The 27,285-nt window shown below is 38.2% G+C and overlaps 1 protein-coding gene across 3 annotated transcripts in view; it reads right to left on the bottom strand.

The window, feature by feature from the left end:
• Positions 1 to 27,285, bottom strand: part of OLA1 (Obg like ATPase 1) — a 164,178-nt gene that overhangs the window by 47,277 nt on the left and 89,616 nt on the right. For all 3 annotated transcript variants that reach the window (XM_061435089.1, XM_061435069.1, XM_061435078.1), the window contains exon 5: positions 22,352 to 22,527. In XM_061435089.1, the coding sequence (XP_061291073.1) occupies positions 22,352 to 22,527 (176 nt within the window). The remainder of the gene's footprint in view (positions 1 to 22,351; positions 22,528 to 27,285) is intronic.

Genomic DNA, 27,285 nt, shown 5'->3' with positions numbered 1-27,285 from the left:
TGTTAAAGGTAACTTATGAGTATGTTTAAATATGCATTTCTCAAATTTTATTGTAATATACAATTATTAGTAATAGAGGTCTTAGATTTTCATTGATATATGTTACTTTATCATAAATCAGTGAGTCTTCTATAAATATCTACTTATTAAATTACCTCAATATTTAGTATACCTTCCTTCCAAATCTTGCTGTTACCAACAGGAAAAATAAGGCAAAAGCTCTATATCCTTAGATCCTGATTTGAAACCCTCCAGGAAAAAGACTTCCCACAGACTTTAACAAGGAAGGGGCAAGCTAAAAACTTTTAATGAAATCTAACATGTTCTGCTTAAGAATAATCACTTTTACTCTTCTATAACTGAATTTCACTCATAAATGTTTAAAAGTGGCTAATGTAACACCATTTCCTACAAGGAGAAGATCAAAGTGCTATATTACAAATGCATTATGATTAAAAAAGCCCTGTGCAGCCTTGCTATTAACTGTTCTTTAAACCCTAAAAGGCTTCCCATAGATCTCACTTGGCACTGCGTATACAACCTTTGACAAGTAATGTAGACCATTTTTATTCATTGCCTAAAATTGTAGGCAATTATGTGCGTCACACTGGCCACCTGCAAATTCTGAATGCCTGCTCCAGTTGTCAGTGCAAAAAACTAATGTCGGAGGGGATTAATCTAGGGGGAGAGAGTCCTCTTTAATGGCTCCAGCAGGTGAAATGGCCCAGCTGGTTACTATGATGAGTGGCCAGAACAGCTTATGTAGAGACACGCAACAAGATTATACAAAAGAAGGAGAAAACAGTGGTACCATCTTATACTTGGCTATATTAGTTTTTTTTTTTTCAATTAAAAAAAGGAGAAGAAAACAGACAAAGGAAAGCCAAACCAAAAATAAGGAAGGAAATTAAATCTTAATCATATAAAAAGTGTAAAATACTTTTGAAACCATAAATATTTTTATGAATCCAAAGGGTCTCAATAAATGCTGATTGCTAGTGAAGGAATTTCAGAATTTCGCTTGCATTTTGAATTAACTGGATCATGACTTCAGACATAGAGATCTTATCATGAAATCTTTTCACACTAGTTTTTTTCCTCCTTCTCACTAACATATTATATTTAAATAAGGAGCACTCACAGTTTAGATAAAGAAAATTAACTCATAATTTAAGTTCTAAAGCAGTATATTCGCTAAAGCCATGTTCAAATCTTCTTAGAAAAATTTATAGAGTATAACCAAGTTTTTAAACAGTTGAACGTAAAAATACTTTAAGATTTAAAATATTTATTTTAAACTCAACACTCTCTTAAATATCCCCACAAAAGATTTAACAGCCAAGAAAAGACACCTTAGATTGCTAAGATGTCAGTTTTACTTAAGACAAATCAAAAATAGATTGCTCTCAGATGAGATTATCTTATGTAAATGATCATTACATGATATAGTACCAAACTGCATAGTTCTTACAGTAAAAATTAATTTTTAGTTTTAGCAAAATTAAAGATGTTATGTTCCTTATCTGACAAACTTCTGATCAAATGAAAGAAAACATTTGGACTTCTGTGCATAAAATATTTAATGGATTGACTGAATTTTTTCTTATGCTTGAATATATACACAGATATAGTAATAATTATGTTTAGAACAATATTCCTTTAATTGAATGCAGTTAACTGAAAAAGTAATCTATAAGAATACATACTTAACCTACTTTTAACAAATTAGACCACAATAAAAACATTAAAAAAACTAATGCTTGATGCATCAGAAGTTACTTTATAATTTTGTATTTCTTTAGTTAACATCGTTAAATGGAAATACAGATGTAGGAAGAGGGCAGTTCTGATAACCTTAACAAATTCCTCATTTTCAAAATAAATTCTGTACATGATGAAGATTATGCAAAAATTCCTAGTCATTTGAATTTTTTTGGTTATATGGCAAAAACATGAGTATACTAACTTGAGGTAACCATTTAATGCTTAAATGCAGGAATAAATCCTAGATCCACCACTCACCCGTCTATAACCTATTACTTCATTGATAAATTACAGATAAAGATGCTATCTACCTTCTGGGGGTTGTTATAAAGTTCAAAATGCATATAAGGTGTTTAGTATATGTCTTGGCAGAGTAAGTTCTCAAGAAATGTGAGTTGTCATTGCTATTATGATTATTGAAAAATACTAATGATCTACAAAATGGCAATACAGTCTCTTGGATAGTCCTTTAAAGCAAACATCTCCTCCAACTGGAATAATTGCTCATTAGTCCTTTTCTTAAATATCTGATGATTACCAATAATACTGGCTTTCTTAGTGAAATATCAATTCAGGGTTCTAGTCTTAACATTCTATAAGGACTAGCTTTTGCTGAACTATGCTTTAACTACCAAAAAAACAATCCAAATTCACCTTAAACATTTTGCTGTTCTGCCCTGACTCTTCTTATTAACAACAGCCTCATATTTACACTTCAGAAATGTTCTATGTTCTTGGTGTAGTTTATTACTGTCATTGTTAATAGCAGTTGTAATAGATTTAGTCTCGGAAAGGACGTGTGACTTGCCTAAATTCTGATTGCCAGTAAGGGGCAGACCTGAGATTCAGATTCAGGTCTAAGTGACTCAAAAATTCACTTTCTGTCCAACCACCCTGGCTTGTTGTCTTCCTTAGAAGTGGATGTGTTAGTCACTCAGTCGCGTCCGACTCTTGTGACCCCATGTATTGCAGCCCGCCAGGCTCCTCTGTCCATGGTATTCTCTGTAATTACTCCTTGGTTAGCCTAGGCATTCCAAAGCTGTTATTCAATGTCCTCATCCTCATTCCAGTGTCATCAGGAAAATTTAACATTCTTACTAGTTGGTTACAATATCTGATTGTCAATCCATGTACCACAAAAATAGTATTTTCTTTGCAGACACTACCATAACCTATGGACAGAGGAGCCTGGCAGGCTATAGTCCATGGGGTCGCAAAGAGTGGGACATGACTTAGCAACTGAACACCATAACCAAGTTATGTTATATAACCCATAACTAGATTTTTCCGACTACTTGACTTCTCTATTTTGTATTCTTTAGTTCCCAAAGCAGAAATTATTAGTTCATGATCCATAAATGGAATTCAGGAATTTCCTAATATCCTGAAATTGCATTAAAGTTCTATGTTTATGTACCTTTGAAGGATAACGGCACACATCTTCCAAATGCTTTTAAAAAGGATTCACAATCCAAAAATCCAAGAACCATGGTTATGAGTGACTCCATGGCAATGTTCCAAGGCCCCAACAACAGTCAATGAAGTATATGTTCTAGGTTCATGGACTCCCAGATTTGCAGTCCGAGACACTGACCTAAAACTTGCTTCAGCCAGACTCTGCACTCAAAATTCATCTATTCTTATCAAAACCATCCTGATTAAAATTCTAGCCCCTATAAAGTTTATCTAACACAATTACAGTTAAAATCATAATAGGGTTGTTGGAGAACATTACAAATTAAATATATATTTATTCTAGAAAATGAACTGCTTTAGAGTTAAGTTTTGGGCTTCCCTGGTGGCTCAGATGGTAAAGAATCCACCTGTAATGTGGGAGACCTGGGTTTGATCCCTGGGTTCTGAAGATCCCCTGGAGGAGGGCATGGCAACCCACTCCAGTTTTCTTGCCTGGAGAATCCCAAGGACAGAGGAGCCTGGCAGGCTACAGTCCATGGGATCGCAAAGAGTTGGAATGACTGAGCGACTAAGCACAGCACAGAGAAAAATAAGTATTAAAAGTTAGTTTTACTATATATTTAAATAAATCATAAAGCTACAATAATTAGAACAGTTTGATACTAGCACAAAAAGAGAGGTAAAGATTAAAAACAACCTAAAACATATTAATTGGAGATTTATTAACAAATTATGGGATATTTATAGAACAGTTTTCATGCAAGGAAAAATGTTCAAAATACACTGCTAAGTTAAAAAAAAAAGCAGATTCAGAACAAAGGAAAGAAATTAAGAATATGGATATTACTGTCAAACAGATTTGGGCTCAAGTCTTGGCTCTGCCACTTTCTAGCTGTGTAACTTTGGGACAGCTATTGAACCTGAACCTGTTTGTTTCTGTAAAATTGGGATAGTAATGCCAATTCAACATACCATGATTATGAGGATTAAATGAGAAAATGAATGTAAAGGTCAGGTGTGCCCATGGGCCTCTGATATGCAAATACCCCATCTGCCTACCCAGCCCCCATGACCTGTTGGACGGCAGATCCTCACAAAGCATGTGTGTGTGTGTATGTATGTGTGTGAGTGAGAGCTCCTGAGGTGGGGGAAGGTCTGGACTTCATGGAGCAGAACTGACTCAGGACAGAGAAAGGGGCCAGAGGTCAGCATAGCCGGGAGGACCCCAACTTACAAGCACGCAGTAAACATTCCAGAGATATTAAGTGTTATTATTTATGGCAAAATGGCATAATGTGATTCCATTTGTGGTTCTGAAACTATATATAATACATATAAATAAATGTACTCATAAAATGAAACTGGATAGATGTCTTATCAAACTGGTAGCAACAGAAATCTGGAAGATTGGATTCCAGAGAGATTTTCCTTTTCTGTCTTCTTTTTAAAAACTACAATGATATTTTATTTATTTTTAACCAATAAATGCTATCTTTAAAACTGGGGGAAAAAAATAAAGGTATATTTACAGGGTGAAGGGGAAGGGAGGACTTGATCTATTCTCTGCTCACCCTCTGTAAGCCTCAAATTTGATGGCTAACTAGATAGCTTTGGGGAGAAGGCAATGGCACCCCACTCCAGTACTCTTGCCTGGAAAATCCCATGGATGGAGGAGCCTGGTAGGCTGCAGTCCATGGGGTCGCTAAGAATCGGACATGACTGAGCGACTTCACTTTCACTTTTCATTTTCATGCATTGGAGAAGGAAATGGCAACCCACTCCAGTATTCTTGCCTGGAAAATCCCAGGGACAGGGGAGCCTGGTGGGCTGCCGTCTATGGGGTCACACAGAGTCGGACATGACTGAAGCGACTTAGCAGCAGCAGCAGCAGATAGCTTTGGCAGTTTATCAAGGTGACTCACGCTTGCTGCCGCTGCTGCTAAGTTACTTCAGTCGTGTCTGACTCTGTGCAACCCCAGAGACGGCAGCCCACCAGGCTCCCCTGTCCCTAGGATTCTCCAGGCAAGAACACTGGAGTGGGTTGCCATTTCCTCCTCCAATATATGCAAGTGAAAAGTGAAAGTGAAGTCGTGTCCGACTCTTAGCGACCTCATGGACTGTAGCCTACCAGGCTCCTCCATCCACTGGATTTGCCAGGCAAGAGTACTGGAGTGTGTTGCCATTGCCTTCTCTGGCTTTTACTCTGCAATAATTACAGCTTCCAAGCCTGACACTTCTCTCTAGCCAAACCCAGTACCCTAAAACCTGAGGCTAATAACCAGATGAGCTGACCTATGCTGGTTTGGTGGGTTTAAAACATACAGCCAACAATGCACTCAGACCAAAAGAATGGGGGGCAAGGCCTCCAGCTCAAAGTAGTCTGGCTAGAAGTCCACGAACACAGGTTCCTCCTGCTCCAATCAAGCATTCCCTTTAAACATCCCAAACTGAGGAATGTCCAATCTACACTTTCATTATGAAATAGAATGCTACCATATTCTAAGTTGAAATTTAGCATCTGCTTGAATCACGGTAATCCAAGTCCATGCCCTAACCAGTAATGCTGAAGAAGCTGAAGTTGAACGGTTCTATGAAGACCTAAAAGACCTTCTAGAACTAACACACCAAAAAGATGTCCTTCTCATTATAGGGGACTGGAAAGCAAAAGTAGGAAGTCAAGAAATACCTGGAGTAACAGGCAAATTAAGCCTTGGAGTACAGAATGAAGCAGGGCAAAGGCTAATAGAGTTCTGCCCAGAGAACACACTGGTCATAGCAAATTCCCTCTTCCAACAACACAAGAGAAGACTCTACACATAGACATCACCAGATGGTCAACACCGAAATCACACTGATTATATTCTCTGTAGCCAAAGATGGAGAAGCTCTATACAGTCAGCAAAAACAAGACCGGGAGCTGACTGTGGCTCAGATCATGAACTCCTTATTGCCAAATTCAGACTTAAATTGAAGAAAGTGGGCAAAACCACTAGACCATTCAGGTATGACCTAAATCAAATCCCTTATGACTATACAGTGGAAGTGAGAAATAAATTTAGGGGACTAGATCTGACAGACAGAGTGCCTGATGAACTAAGGACAGAGGTTCAAGACATTGTATAGAATATATAGGAGGAATCAAGACCATCACCAAGAAAAAGAAATGAAAAAAAGTAAAAAGCCTGTCTGAGGAGGCCTTACAAATAGCTGTGAAAAGAAGAGAAGTGAAAAGCAAAGGAAAAAAGGAAAGATAAACCCATTTGAATGCAGAGTTCCAAAGAATAGCAAGGAGAGATAAGAAAAACTTCCTCAACGATCAATGCAAATAAATAGAGGAAAAAATAGAATAGGAAAGACTAGAGATCTCTAAGAAAATTAGAGATAGCAAGGGAGCATTTCATGCAAAGATGGGCTCAATAAAGGACAGAAATGGTAAGGACCTAAAAGAAGCAGAAGATATTAAGAAGAGGTGGCAAGAATACACAGAAGAACTGTACAAAAAAGATCTTTACGACTCAGATAATCACGATGGTGTGATCACTCACACTGACCTAGAGCCAGACATCCTGGAATGTGAAGTCAAGTGGGCCTTAGGAAGCATCACTATGAACAAAGCTAGAGGAGGTGATGGAATTCCAGTTGAGCTATTTCAAATCCTGAAAGATGATGCTGTGAAAGTGCTACACTCAATATGTCAGCAAATTTGGAAAACTCAGCAGTGGCCACAGGACTGGAAAAGGTCAGTTTTCATTCCAATCCCAAAGAAAGGCAATGCCAAAGAATGCTCAAACTACCGCACAATTATACTCATCTCACACGCTAGTAAAGTAATGGTCAAAATTCTCCAAGCCAGGCTTCAGCAATACGTGAACCATGAACTTCCAGATGTTCAAGCTGGTTTTAGAAAAGGCAGAGGAACCAGAGATCAAATTGCCAACATCCAACAGATCACTGAAAAAGCAAGAGAGTTTCAGAAAAACATCTATTTCTGCTTTATTGACTATGCCAAAGCCTTTGACTGTGTGGATCACAATAAACTATGGAAAATTCTGAAGAAGATGGGACTACCAGACCACACTGACCTGCCTCTTGAGAAACCTATATGCAGGTCAGGAAGCAACAGTTAGAACTGGACATGAAACAACAGACTGGTTCCAAATAGGAAAAGGAGTACATCAGGCTGTATATTGTCACCCTGCTTATTTAACTTATATGCAGAGTACATCATGAGAAACGCTGGGCTGGAGGAAGCACAAGCTGGAATCAAGATTGCCAGGAGAAATATCAATAACCTCAGATATGCAGATGATACCACCCTTATGGCTGAAAGTGAAAAAGAACTAAAGAGCCTCTTGATGAAAGTGAAAGAGGAGAGTGAAAAAGTTGGCTTAAAGCTGAACATTCAGAAAACTAAGATCATGGCAGCTGGTCCCATCATTTCAAGGCAAACAGATGGGGAAACAGTGGCTGACTTTATTTTGGGGGGCTCCAAAATCTCTGCAGATGGTGACTGCAACCATGAAATTAAAAGACGCTTACTCCTTGGAAGGAAAGTTATGACCAACCTAGACAGCATACTGAAAAGCAGAGATATTATGTTGTCAACAAAGGTCCATCTAGTCAAGGTTATGGTTTTTCCAGTGGTCATGTATGGATGTCAGAGTTGGACTATAAAGAAAGCTGAGCGTGGAAGAATTGATGCTTTTGAACTGTGGTGTTGGAGAAGACTCTTGAGAGTCCCTTGGACTGCAAGGAAATGCAGCCAGTCCATCCTAAAGGAGATCAGTCCTGGGTGTTCATTGGAAGGACCGATGTTGAAGCTGAAACTCCAATACTTTGGCCACCTGATGCGAAGAGCTGACTCATTTGAAAAGACCCTGATGATGGGAAAGACTGAGGGCAGGAGCAGAAGGGGATGACAGAGGATGAGATGGTTGGATGGCATCATCGATTCAATGGACATGGGTTTGGGTGGACTCCGGGAATTGGTGACGGACAGGGAGGGCTGGCATGCTGCAGTCCATGGGGTTGCAAATAGTTGGACGTGACTGAGCAACTGAACTGAGTCAGAATATTGAGCATTTGTTGCTCTACTAGATGAATGCTGCTAAGGGGTGGGGAATGTTCTCCAAGAATTAAAATGATAGATTAACTCTAGCAATAACCTGCTACAATGTACACTGGCAGATGTTTGTTTTCAGTTATGTGATTCACTTAAGCAAATAGTGTAAACTTAAAACAGCAATGTCCCTGAACCCTGTTGACTATATTCCTGAACCCTGTTGACTATAAAGTGGCAACCTGGATGGAAACCAATTCATTTTTGAGGTACAGATCTCAGCAGATTTGACCATTACAAGGAAGACAACATGAAGAAGGCAATGGCCACTCACTCCAGTACTCTTGCCTGGAAAATACCATGGACAGAGGAGCCTGGTGGGCTGCAGTCCATGGGGTCGCTAAGAGTCAGACACGACTGAGTGACTTCACTTTCACTTTTCCCTTTCATGCATTGGAGAGGGAAATGGCAACCCACTCCAGTGTTCTTGCCTGGAGAATCCCAGGGATGGCAGAGCCTGGTGGGCTGCTGTCTATGGGGTCGCACAGAGTCGGACACAACTGAAGTGACTTAGCAGCAGCAGGAAGACAACAGGGCTTCCCTGGTGGCTCAGATGGTAAAAGAATCTGCCTACAACGCAGGAAACCTGAGTTCAGTCCCTGGGTTGGGGAGATCCTCTGGAGAAAGGAACAGCTACCCACTCCAGTATTCTTGCCTAGAAAATTCCATGGACAGAGAAGCCTGGCAGGCTGCAGTACATGGGGTCGCAAAAAGTTGGACATGACTGAGTGACTAACCCTTTCACTTTTCACAAAGATGGCAACTACTCCTATGATTCCCATAAATTAGTCGGAATGGATTTTACCATGTTCAAGGAAGGACAAAGGGAACAGGCAAAGCCTACAAATCTGATTTTAATGAAAAGGCTACTGAATAAGGAGAGTCATAAAGGAAGAGGAAAACAATCACATACCATCAATACCCTCTTAATGAATCATTTTGCATACTTGGCAGAATGCAAAAAGATAGAGCATCTATGAAATAGAAGCATGAGGCCATAAAGAGAGAATAGAATGAGGTTAGAAAGAACGGAGAAGATGCCAAGAGTGCTGATGAACTAAGATAGATTTTTAAGGAAGCCAAAATCAAAGTAGGAAAATACAAATCCAAGTTGAAGATTCACCTTATATGGCAGAATATAATCAGTGGCTTGGAGGCCAAACTTGAACAGGGGTTATACTGAAGTATAACATAAACTCAGTGTAACATACATAAGTGTACAGCTTGATGAAGTATCACAGAATAAGCAGATGCATGTAACTACCACCTGATCAACACACAGAATATTATTAGCAATGTAGTCACCATGTTCCCCTCCTCTCCAGAGATAATCACCTTCTGGCTTTTTTGCACCACAAGCTGGCTCGTTATTAAAATTTATGAAAATAAAATCATACAGTAAGTATTGTTTGGGTCCAGCTTCTTTCCTTCAACATTGTTTGTGAAATTCATCCACACTATTAAATAAGCTGTGGTGTGTTTTTTCTTTGCCACGTAATATTCCATCATAGGAATATAACCTCAATTTATCTATAGTATTGATAGACACTTCGGTTGTTTATACTTTAAACCTCTTACAATAAAGCTGGTATAAACATTCTTGTACATGCATTTTAGTAAATTTACACATGCATTTCTCTTGGGCATATACCTAAGACAGTTTTAGGTCACAGGTTTACTCTAACTTAGCATACATTGCTAATCAGTTTTCAGAAGCAGATGTACTAATTTATACTCACATCAACACTGTCTGAGAATTTCATTTGCTTCTCATTTCCTCCAACACTCAGACTGTCAATTTTCTTATGGTAAAAGTGTAAAAGTGTTAGTCACTCAGTTGTGTCCAACTCTTTGCAACCCCATGGACTGTATGGACTGTAGCTCACCAGCTTCCTCTGTCCATGCGATTCTCCAGGCAAGAATACTGGAGTGGGTTGCCATGCCCTCCTCCAGGGGATCTTCCTGGCCCAGGGATCTAACCCAAGTTTTTTGTATTTCCTGTATTGGCAAGCTTACCTTTTCAAATTCTGTTTAGTAAAAGTCCTAATTTTAATGTAGCCCACTTTAAAAATCTTTTCCTTTATGATTACTGCTTTTTGTTTCTGGTTTAAAAAAATATTTGTTTATTCCATGGTCATAAAATATTCTATGTTAGATCAATATTATAGATGCTTTATTCTATAAATTTCACCTTTTACTCTGTAAACTTCGCCTTTTGAGTATAGTGTGAGGTGGGTGAGAACTTATTTTCTCTGCCACAAAGATATCCAACTGTCCCAACACCATTTCTTTTTTTCTTTTTCTTTTTAATTGATTTATTTTTGGCTATGCAGGGTCTTTGTTGTTGCACGGATATTTCTCTCGTTGCAGAGAGTGGGGCTAGTCTCTAATTGCAGTGCGTGGGCTTCTCTTGTTGTGGAGAATAGGCTGTCGGGTGTTTGGGCTTCAGAAGTTGTAGCTTGTGGGCTCTAGAGCACAGGTTCAATAGTTGTGGCACAAAGGCTTAGTTGTTCCACAGCATGTGGGATTCTCCAGGACTAGGGACTGGACCTGGGTATCCTGCATTGGCAGGAATATTCTTTACCACTGAGCCACCAGGGGAGGCCCCCAACACCACTTCTTAGGAAAAGTATTTCTCCATTACTCTGCAGTGCCATCTCTACCACAAATTGAAGTATATTTGTGTCTGTATACCTATTCTCTTCCATTGGTCAATTTGTCTATTGTTGCCTGTCTTAATCACTGCAGATTTGTACTAGTCTTGATATAAGGTTGATGTGCACAAAGTCCTCCATCTTTGTTCTTTGAGATTGTTTTGCTTATTTGGTGACCTTTGCATTTCCATGTAAAATTTAGTTGTCAACTTCTAAAATAACATGATATGACTTTGACTGGGATCTGTTGAATCTACAGATCAATTTTAGAGAGATATGACATCTTTAAAATATCAAGCCTTTCAATAAAAACTGGTATAACCTTCTATTCACTCATTTATTTCTCTAAATAAAGGCTTTATAGTTTTTGTGTAGAAACTTTAGTATGACTTCCATGAGATGGAGAAGTCTCTTGAGAGTCCCTTGAACTTCAAGAACAAACCAGTCAATCCTAAAGGAGATCAGTCCTGAATATTTATTAGAAGGACTGATGCTAAAGCTGAAGCTCCAATACTTTGGCCACCTAATGCAAAGAACTGACTCACTGGAAAAGACCCTAATGCTGGGAAAGACTGAAGGCAGGAGGAGAAGGGGACGATAGAGGATGAGACAGTTGGATGGCATCACCAACTTGATGGACATGAGTTTGAGCAAGCTCCAGGAGTTGGTGATGGACAGGGAAGCCTGGCGTGCTGCAGTCCATGGGGTCACAAAGAGTCGGACACGACTGAGCAACTGAACTAAACTGATCTGAATTTTTAAAATGTCACTACAACTAGCATCTTTTTAAAAACATTTCAAGTTCTGTATTATGAAATATAAGTCATTTTTTATATTGACCTTATATTCAACAATCCAGATGACTTCATATACTAATTCCAATGGTTTATATCCCCAATTCTGTCATGTTCTCTAAACACATGGCATGCTGTCCGTGAATAATAATCACTTTTATCTAATACAAGACTGAACAGAAGCAGTGATAGTAAGCATGACTGGTTTTGCTCCCAGTACGAGGGGGAAAGCTTTCAGTATTTCACCATTAAGTATAACTGGTTATGTATGGTTCTTTTTTGTAGATAACCTTTCTCAGGTTAAGGAGATTACCCTCTAGAGTTCTTTTTTTTTTTTTTTTAATCATGAGCAGTCAAATATTATCAAATCCTTTTTTCAATGTTTAAAGACAATCATGATTTTTCTCCTTTATTCTGTTACTTTAATCTTTAATATCAACCTGCTTTGCATTCCTAGAATTTTAGTCATATCTAATTATTGTTAATATGTTACTAGATTCAGTCTGTTAATATTTTTATTTAAGATTGTGCATTTATGTTCATGAAAGAGATTTGTCTTTAACCTTTCTTTCTTATATTGTATGGTTTGGGTATCAAGATTCTTCTGACCTCATAAAACCAGTTAGTTTTCTCTCTAACTATTATCTGGAAGAATGTGTCTGAGACTTCATTGTGTAGAGAAGTCACCTGGGCCAGAGTTTTCTTTAAACAGGGTTTTAAATTATGAGTTCAATTTCTTCAATAGATACAGGACTAATGAGATTTTTATTTCTCTTTACACTAACTTTGTGAAGTAGTCTTTAAAAATGCTTGCTCATTTCACATATTTTTCAAATAACTGTCATAAGTTGCTTATAATATCTTATTAGCATTTTAATGTCTGTTGGATCTATAGTAATACTTCTCTTTCATTTCTAGTACTGGTTTTGTGTTTCCTTTTTCACTCTTTCACCAGTCTTGCTAAGAATTTATCAATTTTATTAGTGTTTTCAAAGAAGCAACTTGACCTTTTTAAGCCTCTTTATTACATGTTTCTTTTCTATATTATTAATGTCTCCTCTCATCTTTACTGTTTCTGTCATTTACTTTCTCTGAGTTCTTTTCTAACTCCTTCAGATGGATACTTTGAGAATACTGACATGCAGTTCAGTTCAGTTCAGTTGCTCGGTCGTGTCCGACTCTGCCACCCCATGAATCGCAGCACACCAGGCCTCCCTGATCATCACCAACTCCCTGAGTTCACTCAGACTCATGTCCATCGAGTCAGTGATGCCATCCAGCCATCTCATCCTCTGTCGTCCCCTTCTCCTCCTGCCCCCAATCCCTCCCAGCATCAGAGTCTTTTCCAATGAGTCAACTCTTCACATGAGGTGGCCAAAATACTGGAGTTTCAGCTTTAGCATCATTCCTTCCAAAGAAATCCCAGGGCTGATCTCCATCAGAATGGACTGGTTGGTTCATTATTCTTTCTTATTTTGGATGTATACATTTGAGACTATAAATTTATAAAATCTGATTGTATATATCAGAAAAGAATACAACAAATTTTGAAATATTGTTATTTTCATTATCATAGGGTTAAAACATTTCCATTACGAGTTTTTCCTTAAAACGTAATCTTTTAGAAGTGTACTGTTTAAGGCCTCCTTGGTAGCTCAGTGGTAAAGAATCCACCTGCTGCCAATGCAAGAGACATGGGTTTGATCCCTGGTCCTGGAGAATGCCACATGCTGTGGAGCAATGAAGCCTGTGTGCCACAACTATGAAGCCTGTGCTCCAGAGTCCAGGAGCTGCAACTACTGAAGTCCAAGCATCTTAGAGCCTGTGGTCTGCAGTAAGCAAAGCCGCTGCAATGAGAATCCCGTGCACTGCAATTAGAGCAGCTCCCCTTTGCCGCAACTAGAGGAAAGCTCACGCGGCAAAAAAGACCCATCACCACCAAAAATAAATAAATAAAATTATTTTTTTGAAAAGAAGTGTACCATTTAACTCCCAAACATTTAGAAATTTTCCAGCAATCTTTTCATTACTGACTGCTACTTTTAATTCCATAATGATCAGATAATATATTCTTGATGATCTCAATCATCTGAAATTTGTTCATTTGCTATACGGCTAATAGTAAGGACAACTTTGGCAAACATTTCATTGGTATCTGACAAGAGAGTACGCTGGTGGTTGTTAGGTGCAGTCTTCTATATGTCAATTGGGTCAAACTCCTTAATCACACTGTTTAAATCTTCTATATTCTTACTAAAATTTTGTCTGCTTGTTATATCAATTACTAGAAGAAGTGTTAAAATAGTCCATCATGATCATAGATTTGGGTCTTTTTAAAAGAAACTGCGAAGTTGCTAGAGAAGCAGGAGAGCAACTAGGAAAGCTAGGTATCGATGACAATCCACTTGAGGTTGGTGATCATGAGTTTATGGAGACAGTGATATGTCCTGTTTTTAATTCTCTCCATCTGTGTTCCACTGGCAACAGCAAGGAGAAAGTGGACAGACAGAAATTTATTCAGGAAAGTGTGCCTACAGCATGTGCACCATAACATCAGTTCCTATATGAGTTCATCCCCTCAGTGTATATAAACTGATGATTCTAAAGTATTCATTTGGTCTCATATGAGTTTAATCCTTGTGAGCCTTGACCCAAACACAAGACATTCTTTGTGTTAACCTGCTGGTCTTAAACAGACTTGCACTTCCCAACTGCTGTCTTCAAATAAATAAGTGACCACTGAGGACCAATAAGCCAGACACAAAAAGACAAAAATCGTACAGTTTCACTTACATGAGGTACCAAGAACAGGCAAATTCACAGAGAAAGGAAGTATAACAGAGATTACAAGGGGCAGGGAGGAGGGGGAAATGGTATGCTATTATTTAAGGGATACACGGTTTCAATTTGGGATGATGAAAAATTATGGAAATGGACAGTGGTGATAGTCATACAACATTGCAAATGTACTTAATGCCGCTAAATTGTACACTTAAAATGAGTAAAGTGGTTAAATTTTATTTCATGTGTAGTTTACCACAATAATTTTTTTTTTTTTTTTAAGTAAGAAATTTCTGCTTCAGGCTATGTCTAAAGGGTGACTAGGAAACGGAGTTGAAGGAACAGCAAAAGGGTAGAGCTGTTGTTGTTGTTCAGTCGCCCGGTCGTGTCCGACTCTTTGCGACCCCATGGACTGCAGCACGCCAGGCCTCCCTGTCCCTCACCAACTCCCGGAGTTCGCTCAGGTTCATGTTCACTGCGTCGGTGATGCTGTCCAACCATCTCATCCTCTGACGCCCTCTTCTCCCTCTGCCTTCAAGCTTCCCCAGCATCAGGGACTTTTCCATGAGTTGTCTGTTTGCATCAGATGACCAAAATACTGGATCTTCAGCTTCAGCATCAATCCTTCCAGTGAATATTTAGGGTTGATCTCCCTTAAGATTGACTGATTTGATCTCCCTGCTGTCCAAGGGCCTTTCAGGAGTCTCCTCCAGCACCAGAGTTCAAAGGCATCAATTTTTGGGCATTCTGCCTTCTTTACAGTCCAGCTCTCACAACATGACCACTGGGAAGACCATAGCCCTGACTATATGGACTTTATCGGCAGAGTAATGTCTCTGCTTTTCAACACACTGCCTAGGTTTGCTATCGCTTTCCTGCCAAGAAGCACTCATCCTCTGATTCCATGGCTTCAGTCACCATCTAAAGTGATTTTGGAGCCCAAGAAGAGGGAATCTATCACTACTTCCGCCTTTTCCCCTTCTATTTGCCATGTAGTAATTAAGCTGGATGCCATGATCCTAGTTTTTTTGACATTTAGTCTTAGAACTGTAGTAAATGAGCTCAAATATTTAAAACCAAAACCTTTATTCCACTGTTAGAAGAGCTGAGAAAGTATGTCAGGCAGGGTCAGATCACAAAGAAAACCTGAAAGCCATGGACTTCATGCTGGAAGTAGTTTGCAGGAAGATGGCAAGATATCTTAATCAGCAGAGTAACAGAATAGCAGTTTCTAATTGTGGGGAACAAGAGCAAAAATGGAGGTAAAGAAATCAGTTTAAGCATAAACGAGGCCTAAACTAAAAAAGTTTTTAAAATAACAACGAAGAGACACAGGAAATATTCAAGAGATAAAATCAACAGGATGGATATAAATGGTATATCAGAGAGAGGAGTCAAAGATTGTTGTTGTTCAGTTGCTTGTTGTTCAGTTGATTGTTATTCAGTTGCTAAGTCATGTCTGACTCTTTGTGACCCTATGGATTGCAGTTTGCCAGCCTCCTCTGTCCTCCAATGTCTCCTCGAGTTTGCTCAAATTCATGTCCACTGAATTGGTGATGCTATCTAACCATCTTATCCTCTGCCACCCTCTTCTCCTTTTGCCTTCTTTCCTAGCACCAGGGTCTTTTTCAGTGACTCAGCTCTTCGCATCAGGTAGTCAAAACTGGAGCTGAAGCTTCAGCTTCAGCATTAGTCCTTCGAAAGAAAATTCAGGGTTGATTTCCTCTAGGACAGACTGGCTTGATCCCCTTGCTGTCCAAGGGACCCTCAAGAGTCTTCTCCAACACCAATGTTCAAAAGCATCAATTCTTCATTGTGCAGCCTTCTTTATGGTCTGACTCTTATATCTGTACAATGGCTACTGGAAAAACCATAGATTTGACAATCCGACTTTGTCGGCAAAGTAATGCCTCTGCTTTTTAATATGCTGCAAAGGTTTGTTATAGGTTTTCTCCCAAGAAGCAAGTGTGTCTCTTAATTTCATAGCTGCTGTCACTGTCTGCAGTGATTTTGGAGCCCAAGGAAATAAACTCTGTCCCTGTTTCCATTCTTTCCCCATCTATTTGCCATGAAGTGATGGGACCAGATGCCATGATCTTAGTTTTCTTAATGCTGCATTTTAAGCCAGCTTTTTCACTCTCCTCTTTCACTTTCATCAAGAGGCTCTTTTCTCTTTGCTTTCTGCCATAAGGATAGTGTCATCTGTGTATCTGAGGTTATTAACATTTCTCCTGGCAATTGTGATTCTAGCTTGTGCTTCATCCAGCCTGGCATTTCACTTGATCTACTCTGCACAGAAGTTAAATAAACAGGATAACAATATACAGCCTTGACGTACTTTCCCAATTTTGAGCTGGTCTGTTATTCCATGTCCAGTCCTAACTGTTGCTTCTTGATCTGCATACAGGTTTCTCAGGAGGCAGTAAGGTGGTCTGGCATTTCCATTTCTGTAAGAATTCTCCACAGTATGCTGTGAGCCACATAGTCAAAGGCTTTAGCATGGTCAATGAAGCAGAAGTAGATGTTTTTCTGAAATTCTCTTCCTTTTTCGATGATCCAACATATGTTGGCAATTTGATCTTTGGTTTCTCTGCCTTTTCTAAATCCAGTTTATACATCTGGAAGTTCTCGGTTCATATACTGTTGAAGCCTAGCTCGAAGGATTTTGAGCATTACCTTGTAGCATGTGAATTGAGCGCAACTGTGCAGCAGTTTCAACATTCTTTGGCATTGCCTTTCTTTGGGACTGGAATGAAAACTGAACTTTTCCAGTCCTGTGGCCACTGCTGAGTTTACCAAATTTGCTGGCATACTGAGTACAGCACAGTCTTTTAGGATTTTTAACAGCTTAGCTGGAATTCTATAACCTCCACTAGCTTTGTTTGTAGTAATGCTTCCTAAGGCCCACTTGACTTCACACTCCAGGATGTCTGCCTCTAGGTTTGTGACCACACCATCGTGGTTATCTGGGTCATTAAGACCTTTGTTGTACAGTTCTTCTGTGTATTCTTGCCATGTCTTCTTAATCTCTTCTGCTTCTGTCAGGTCCTTACCATTTCTGTCCTTTAGTGTGCCCATCTTTGCATGAAATGTTCCTTTGGTATCTCTAATTTTCTTGAAGAGATCTCTAATATTTCCCATTTAATGTTTTTTAAGTTACGTAAAAATTAACTTTAAAAACTGCCCTAAGAATAATGAGAAGAAATCTGCTAATAGCTATATGTTTGGGGGACATTAATTATTTAATTCAGAGAGACTGACAAGAAAAACAGATCTATTATTTACAATTCTTGGTTGCCTTATTTAGTGGTTTAATCAGATAACTGTTAGTTTTATAAATATCTTTTAAGTATGATGATTTCCAAATAATTAGTTAATACAAAATAAAAATGATCCTTAAAGCTTTTTACCTTCATTTCCAAATTTTGTCTTTCCAAACAGAATGTGTGTGCTGCTCTGTGCTTGGCTGCTCAGTCATGTCCGACTCTTTGTGACCCCATGGACTGTAGCCCACCATGCTCCCCTGTCCATGGAATTTTCCAGGCAAGAATACTGGAGTGGGTTGCCACACCTTCCTCTAGGGGATCTTGAGATAAAAGAATCTGCCTACAATGTAGGAAACCTGGGTTCAATCTCTGGGTAAGGAAGGTCCCATGGAGAAGGGAATGGCTACCCACTCTAGTATTCTTCCCTGGGAAACCCCATGGACAGAGAAGCCTGGCAGGCTACAGTCCATAGGGTCACAAAGAATGAGACATGATTGAGTGACTAACACTTTCATTTATAAGAAGAGGGAAACTTGGATGGAGACACAGGGGAAGGTAGCCATGTGAAGATGGAGGCAGAGATTGAACTTATACTGCCACATGCCAAGGAATGCTTGGGGCTACCAAAAACTGAAAAAGCAAGAAAGGACTCTCCTGTGGAGGCTTTCAAGGGAACATGGCCCTGCTGGCACCTTGATTTCAGACTTCTAGCCTCTTGAACTGTGAGAGAATACATTTCTATCATTTTAAGCCATCTAGTTTGTGATAACTGTTATGGCAGCCCTAGGAAACTACTGAAGCTTCTTTGGTGGTTCAGTGATAAGAACCCACCTGCTAATGAATGAGACTCAGGTTCAGTCCCTGGGTTGAAAAGATCCTTTGGAGAAGGAAATGGTAACCCACTCCAGTATTCTTGCTTGAGAAATTCCAGGGACAGAGGAGCCTTGTGGGCTACAGTCCATGGGGTCGCAGAAGACTCAGACATGACTTAAAGACCAAATCACAAGAGACTTTTTATGTTATTTAGTACTCTCTTGGCTCTCATATTTCTTGGGTTACAGAAAATAATTATGTATTAGAATTTCTAAGGATCTTGTTGCAGCGAGTTTCTTACCACTAAGCTACCAGGGAAGCCCCATAAATGCACAATAGAGGTAATATTACTCCTAGAGAGGCAAAAATTGACTCTAGGGAGTGAAAAAAAAAAAAAACCTAGTTATTAAAATACTTTGTGGCCTTCCAATGCTCAACTCTATCCAACAAATTCTTACTCATTAGTACTTAATTTCTCTCATTAGGGAGAAATTTAATTAACTTAAATTTTCCTTAGGGACAATGATAATCAGAAAGAAAGCTGAGAAACACAAATCTATACTTTATTCTGAAGCAGCTAAATCTGAGGAAAGAAAATGATGAAATAATCTCAGTGTTTGGAAATAAGAAGTAATAGGTGTTCTAATTTTTTTCAAGAAGAAAGGCCAGGAAATGGTAGCCCAAGAATTTCAGAAGAATGTAATGTCTCTTTTCCCCATGTATAAGTAAAAGCAAGATCAACAAATTTTATTTTTAAGACAGTTAATGCTTCTGAAACAGATAAGAATGTCAGTAAGCATCAGTTAACTAAGGGATGACTGCTCAGCTTTATTCTAATCAGAAAACCATGTTGTTTGGGGCAAAGGAATTGCCTTCAATCCGAATATCTTTTGCCGGGAGCCGGCATATTGCATATTGAGTGCATATTGCATATTGAGTGCAGCACTTTCCACAGCATCATCTTTCAGGATCTGGAATAGCTCAACTGGAATTCTATCACTGCCGGTAGCCAGCGTGAGGAACTCCGCCCATGACAAAGGTCATGAGGAAGGAGGCTTGGCATACACAAAGGCTGGATCGAGCTTCAGGAGTCCCCCTGGAAATTCTCGAGCATCTAGCCCCAAAACCAGAGTCTGCCTACTTTCTGCTTTGAGCTTTCACCTACAGCTCCGATTTTACGGGGGGCTGTCCCCCACTACCTCTCTCTGAAAAAAGAGTTAGCTTACAGTTCCAGTTAATAATTCCTGGGTGTGACAGTGTTTAACCTACAAACTCCTTTGGAAATCCTCTAGCCTACCTGAATAGGTTTTTCCGGCCACATGTGATTGTTCAGAGCCTCCCAACTGTGAGAGGCAGGAGATGTTCTAAACTGTCTAAACACAGATTCTTTTGAGTAGTTAAAAGATTGATTAGAAATTGTATTGGTGAAGGGATTTTCACTTGTTGGGCCAATGTTTGCTGCTAAGTTTCCATATCCCTTACCTGCTGTGTCCCTGGCAGTGTATTGATTAATATAATTGGTGTAAGTAGTAGCTTCAATGTTTGTAACCTGGGACCCTTGAGTTAATTCTTTTTCTTGTTATAGCCCACCACACCTTTGCGCTGTAGGAATGCAACTTTATCTAATGCTTTTGGAGGGTGGCTCCTGACCAATCACCTTTAGAGAAAAATAAGTTTTCTGAAGAAAAGGTCTTAAAATGTTAACAGGCCTCCCGGCCAGAAGATGATGCAAATCACCTAAGCTTTTGCATATGATAAGTTTGCAGGAAGAAAGTCTGGCCTGCTGCCTGACTCTACCCCTTCCCCCATTATCCTCTATGCATAACTTAAGGTATAAAAACTACTTTGGAAAATAAAGTGTGGGCCTTGTTCACCGAAACTTGGTCTCACCATGTCGTTCTTTCTCTTACCTTCTGGCTGAATTATTCAGCCTCTTTTCTACACTGAATTTCCTCCTGAGCTATCCTTATTTCAGCCTCTTTTCTCCATTGAATTTCCTCACTTAGCTATCCTCATTCTATTACTCTTTATATCCTTAATTAATGTTTAATTAAGCAATTGTTTCCTGATCTTCGCCTACGCCGTCTCTCCTTCGAATACCCTGGATCAGCCGGGGCTGGTCCCCGGCAATCTTTCTCACGATTTTTCCCCTTTTCAGAAAGGAATATCTTTATCCATATGTGAAATCCCCTTTTCTGTCATAAATCTTTTATAATTTCCACAGACAAATTGCTTTCTTTTCTCCGCTCTATTTGCATAAGGAAAAAGTGAAATAACCATGATGTCAAGAAAAGTCAAATGACTTGGGCTCGCTCCAAGAGATGGGCTCGCTACTCAAGAAATGAGTAGCACAATGCAGGTCTTTCTGCTTTAGGACCAGGCACTTTCAGCGATAATTCATTAGTAGTGTGCCTATGTTTAGATTCTGTAATTGATTTCTTCCTATTAGAGTTCCCTAATCAACTGTGTTGCCAAACTTATTAAAAATAAATGAGAAAACAAAAAGAAAAGATAATCAGCTTCTAAAAATGAGAAAATAAAAAATAGGCATATTAAATCACATGAGACGTTAAAAAGAAAGAAAATTTCCTATAATAAAAAAGCCATAAAAAGCAAGAACAGTTTATGGAAGATGTTAATAAATGAGAAAATATATAATCAAGCTGCTTTTTTATGGTAAAAGACAATTTTTTTTAATTTAAACTAAAAGCTTCAAAACCAATTTTGAAACATTGCTTAGAATATTATTAAAGAGTATTCACAATAATGTGATAGAAAACATATTTGAATATTAAAGACAATGACATGTGTTTTCACCGCATAAAATGTTAAAATTATTTGTCTACTTTAATAGTGCATTCATTCAGTCAATTGCTATGGAAGACCAATTTCTTATATAAATCACTTCTTCAAATCCACAAAACTCATATTCAGTCATTTAGTTAAATTTGGCAAGTTTTCATCAGAAAACTCCACATCTCCAACATTAAAGGTTTTCTCTGGTGGCTCAGATGGTAAAGCGTCTGCCTACAATGATGGAGACCTGGGTTCGATCCCTAGGTTGGGAAGATCCCCTGGAGAAGGAAATGGCAACCCACTCCAGTATTCTTGTCTGGAAAATCCCATGGACAGAGGAGCCTGGTAGGCTACAGTCCACGGGGTCACAAAGAGTCGGACACAACTGAGCGACTTCACTTTCCAACATTAAAACTTGAGGCTACTAATAGTAACCACATAAATACTCAATATTAGTGCTAAATATGGCTTGCTAAGAATACTTAACCAGTGTATCACAACAATCCTTTGTTGCCAAGAGAAAACAAAGTTTTTCAACAATGTTTTAACAGAAATGATCCTTGAATCATTCTGACAGAGGGGACATATGTACATTTATGACTGGTTCATGTTGATATTTGACAGAAAACAACAAAATTCTGTAAAGCAATTGTCCTTCAATAAAAAAATAAATTTTTTAAAAATTAAAGAAAAAAGGCAATGGGGAACTATAAATACCAATTATAAATAACGATGGGGAATTATAAATAATAGGGAAAAATGCTTGTTTCTTGTTACATTTTTCTCGTTAAAAGTATTTGTTGCTTTAGTAAAAGTTAAAAAAGAAGAGAAATGATTCTTGAATCCTAAAATTCCGTAACAATATTAGATGTTATATGTGTTTTATTTTAAAAAATTAATCAAAGAAAATGAACTCAAATATCTAAAGAAGCTATAAATTTTACTTACATATTCAGGTTTTAGTTTTTTATCTCCACCTCTCACAGCCACTTTCTCTAGTTTATCTATAATGGGCCCAACCATTTCCTCATCTTTAAGCTGAAGCTCTTCATGTATTATTTCTATATCTCGAACAGGATCTACACTTCCTTCAACATGTGTGATATCATCATCTTCAAAAGCACCTAAAATAAATTAAAGCAAAGCAATTCAATAAACAAATAACACAAAGGTCATTATTAGAGTGAGTCAAGATTCCTAGGTTAACAATTTACTCAAATTATTCTGAATTCTTAAAAGTAAGACAGAGTATTTTTTTTTTCTGATTTCATACTACTTAGGGCACTATCAGTAAAATAATAATTCAAGAGCTTCAACATTTCAAAAACTGATTGAAATAAATAAAATTATGATTTTTACAGAAAGAAAATTATGCTCCAGAACTACCGGTATTTTCAGGTTTGGTACATTAAAAGATACTGTTTTCCAAGCATGAGAGTCTGAAGTTCTAAACTGCACTATTAGGGTTTCCAAGGGAAACCGGATTTGGGGGGGCGGTGTGTGTGAAATCATCTGGCAGACCTCTTCCCTGCTTCAATCTACTTTATCACTGTGGTTCTGACGGTGATTAGATAATGAACCACTCAGACACACAATTTACACAGCAGCTAATTTCATCGGCCTGATGTGAGGGTATGGTTTTTAGGGGGCTATCAAAGAAGCAGATGAAGGTGCATTTGTCATATATGAGTGACAACCATTCACACTATCTGAACAAAATGGTGCTGGCCCTTATTAGAAACACATGCTATTATCACATATTTAAAGTGCAGTTGAAGCCATAATTTCAAATTGCCAACTAGAAACATAAGGGTAAAACAACCAGATATTACTGAAGCATGTGTACTGACTTTATGCCCTTTTGAAGACATAATGTGGCAACATAATTCAGCTGGGATTTACTCAAATTATCAGATAACAGTATCACAAAAATGAACAAATACTAAGAAATATTATAAACATAAAGCAATGGTATACCCACAGAACAATAAACACATTTATAACAAATTAATTTAATTAAAATTACCAATCAGATTATATTCCCAAAATGAGATGTTTTCAAACATAAAGGATCAGTTATTTTAGATAGAAGGTATCATAGGAATCATGAAAGACAGTTAGATTGAGTTTGATAAGAGAAAAACAATGACTATAGCTCATTCTTACATACCAGAAGACCAAGACATTCACACTGCAGGTTGCAAAGTTTTTAAATACAATTTCCCAAAATTAGAAATAATTGATCTGTTCATATCTTAATGTGGAATTATTTGGTAATAATAAATTTAAAGTAAATTATTACAATTAAGTGTAAGTATTTAAATTAATACTTAAGTATTATTGGCAAACAATCAATGTTATATATGTTATATATTGAATGTTATACAAACAATCAATATATATCTGATTCATATGAACAAAATTAAGTTCAAAATGAGGAGGTACATTATATCCTACTAATAAGCACACCAGACAATGGTTTAGGTAAATTTTCTAAATATCCAAAAAGTATGAAAAAAGTCTCCCTGGAAGCATAATATTAACTTATTATCGTGAGGCAACCTATACAAATAACACAATAAAACAGGAAAACTGAAAATAAAAGTTAGATCAGATCTGGCAGTCAGATCAATAAAGGAAACGTGGTCAGTTCAGTTACAGAAATAAAAAACTTATGACACTTAGAATGAAATATTTCTTACAAAGCTATCTTGATGTAGGAGCTAATGAGTAATTATAGTGATATCCTCAACAACATTCCTAAAATAAATGCATCAGCAGATTTTAAATGGCAATCTATTCATCTCAGCCCTCAATTTTAACCAGATAGACAATAGAAATTGAACTGCATTGTTGTTCCCATGCTTGACAGTATCACTATTTTATTCATTTATATATGAGGTGGAAACATATTATGCAAATAACAAGTTTATTTTTGAAAATATTGCCCAAAAATTAAGATAAAAATTAAGTGAAAGGAACATTAAATTTATCCTTCAAAACTGAATAGCCCTGGGATCAACTGAGGTCTAAAAGAGCTGTAAAATACAAGCTTACAGAAAATTTGGTGGCCATTTGGACAACTTCCCATTCTTTGTTTTTTTTTTACAGCCAGATAGATATATTTTATTTATTTTTCTTTTTTAAATTAATTTATTTTAATTGGAGGCTAATTACTTTATAATATTGTAGTGGTTTTTGCCATACATTGACATGAACCAGCCATGGGTGTACATGTGTTCCCCATCCTGAACCCCCCTCCCTCATTCCTCCCCATCCCATCCCTCTGGGTCATCCCAGTGCACCAGCCCTGAGCACCCTGTCTCATGCATCAAACCTGGACTGGCAATCTATTTCACATATGGTAATATACATGTTTCAATGCTATTCTCTCAAATCATCCCACCCTCGCCTTCTCACACAGAGTCCAAAAGTCTGTTCTTTACATCTGTGTCTCTTTTGATGTCTTGCATATAGGGTCATCATTACCATCCTTCTAAATTCCATATATATGTGTTAGTATACTGTATTGGTGTTTGTCTTTCTGACTTACTTCACTCTGTATAATAGGCGCCACTTTCATCCACCTCATTAGAACTGATTCAAATGCATTCTTTTTAATGGTGGAGTAATGTTCCATTGTGTATATGTACCACAGCTAGACGAATGGACATCTAGGTTGCTTTCATGTTCTGGCTATTGTAAACAGTGCTGCAATGAACATTGGGGTACACGTCTCCTTCAACTCTGGTTTCCTCAGTGTATATGCCCAGCAGTGGGATTGCTGGGTCGTATGGCAGTTCTATTTCCAATTTTTTAAGGAATCTCCACATTGTTCTCCATAGTGGCTGTATTACTTGGCATTCTCACCAACAGTGTAAGAGCGTTCCCTTTTCTCCACACCCTCTCCAGCATTTACTGTTTGTAGACTTTTTGATAGAAGCCATTCTGACTCGTGTGAGATGGTACTTCATTGTGGTTTTGATTTGCATTTCTCTGATCATAAGTGATGTTGAGCATCTTTTCATGTGTTCATTCAGTTCAGTCGCTCAGTCGTGTCCGACTCTTTGTGACCCCATGAACTTCCGCATGCCAGGCCTCCCTGTCCATCACCAACTCCCGGAGTTCACCCAAACTCATGTCCATCGAGTTGGTGATGCCATCCAGCCATCTCATCCTCTGTAGTTCCCTTCTCCTCCTGCCCCGGATCCGTCCCAGCATCAGAGTCTTTTCCAGTGAGTCAACTCTTTGCATGAGGTGGCCAAAGTTCTGGAGTTTCAGCTTCAAAATCAGTCCTACCAATGAACGCCCAGGACTGATCTCCTTTAGAATGGACTGGTTGGATCTCCTTGCAGTCCAAGGGACTCTTAAGAGTCTTCTCCAACATCACAGTTCAAAAGCATCAATTCTTCCACACTCAGCTTTCTTCACAGTCCAACTCTCACATCCATATATGACCACTGGAAAAACCATAGCCTTGACTAGACAGACCTTTGTTGGCAAAGTAATGTCTCTGCTTTTTAATATGCTGTCTAGGTTGGTCATAACTTTCCTTCCAAGGAGAAAGCGTCTTTTAATCTCATGGCTGCAATCACCATCTGCAGTGATTTTGGAGCCCCCAAAATAAAGTCTGACACTGTTTCCACTGTTTCCCCATCTATTTGCCATGAAGTGATGGGACCGGATGCCATGATCTTAGTTTTCTGAATGTTGAGCTTTAAGCCAACTTTTTCACTCTCCTCTTTCACTTTCATCAAGAGGCTTTTTAGTTCCTCTTCACTTTCTGCCATAAGGGTGGTGTCATCTGCATATCTGATCATCTGTGACTTTGCAACACATCTATAGATGTGTTTGTTAGCCATCTATATGTCTTCTTTGGAGAAATGTCTGTTTAGTTCTTTGGCCCACTTTTTGATTGGGTCGTTTAAATTTCTGGACTTGAGCTGCAGGAGCTCCTTGTATATTTTTGAGATTAATTCTTTGTCCGTTGCTTTGTTTGCTATTATTTTCTCCCATTCTGAAGGCTGTCTTTTCACCTTGCTTATAGTTTCCTTCATTGTGCAAAAGCTTTTAATTAGGTCCCATTTGTTTATTTTTGCTTTTATTTCCCTTACTCTGGGAGGTGGGTCACAGAGGATCCTGCTATGGTTTGTGTCGGAGAGTGTTTTGCCTATGTTTTCCTCTAGGAGTTTTATAGTTTCTGGTCTTATGTTTAGATCTTTAATCCATTTTATTTTTGTGTACAGTGTTAGAAAGTGTTCTAGTTTCATTCTTTTACAAGTGGTTGACCAGTTTTCCCAGCACCACTTGTTAAAGAGATTGTCTTTTCTCCATTGTATATTCTTGCCTCCTTTGTCAAAGATAAGGTGTCCATAGGTGCATGGATTTATCTCTGGGCTTTCTATTTTGTTCCATTGATCTATATTTCTGTCTTTGTGCCAGTACCATACTGTCTTGCTGACTGTAGCTTTGTAGTACAGTCTAAAGTCAGGCAGGCTGATTCCTCCAGTTCTTCTTTCTCAAGATTGCTTTGGCTATTCGAGGTATTTTGTATTTCCATACAAATTATGAAATGATTTGTTCTAGTTCTGTGAAAAATACCGTTGGTAGCTTGATAGGGATTGCATTGAATCTATAGATTGCTTTGGATAGTATACTCATTTTCACTATATTGATTCTTCTGATCCATGAACATGGCATATTTCTCCATCTATTTGTGTCATCTTTAATTTCTTTCATCAGTGTTTTATAGTTTTCTATATATAGGTCTTTTGTTTCTTTAGGTAGATTTATTCCTAAGTATTTTATTCTTTTTGTTGCAATGGTAAATGGAACTGTTTCCTTAATTTCTCTTTCTGTTTTCTCTTGTTAGTGTATAGGAA

This window comes from Bos javanicus, chromosome 2 (assembly GCF_032452875.1).
Source record: "Bos javanicus breed banteng chromosome 2, ARS-OSU_banteng_1.0, whole genome shotgun sequence".
NCBI classification, from domain to species: Eukaryota; Metazoa; Chordata; class Mammalia; order Artiodactyla; family Bovidae; genus Bos; species Bos javanicus.
Note: the sequence above shows the minus strand (reverse complement) of the source record. Positions and strands in the feature narration are given on the sequence as shown.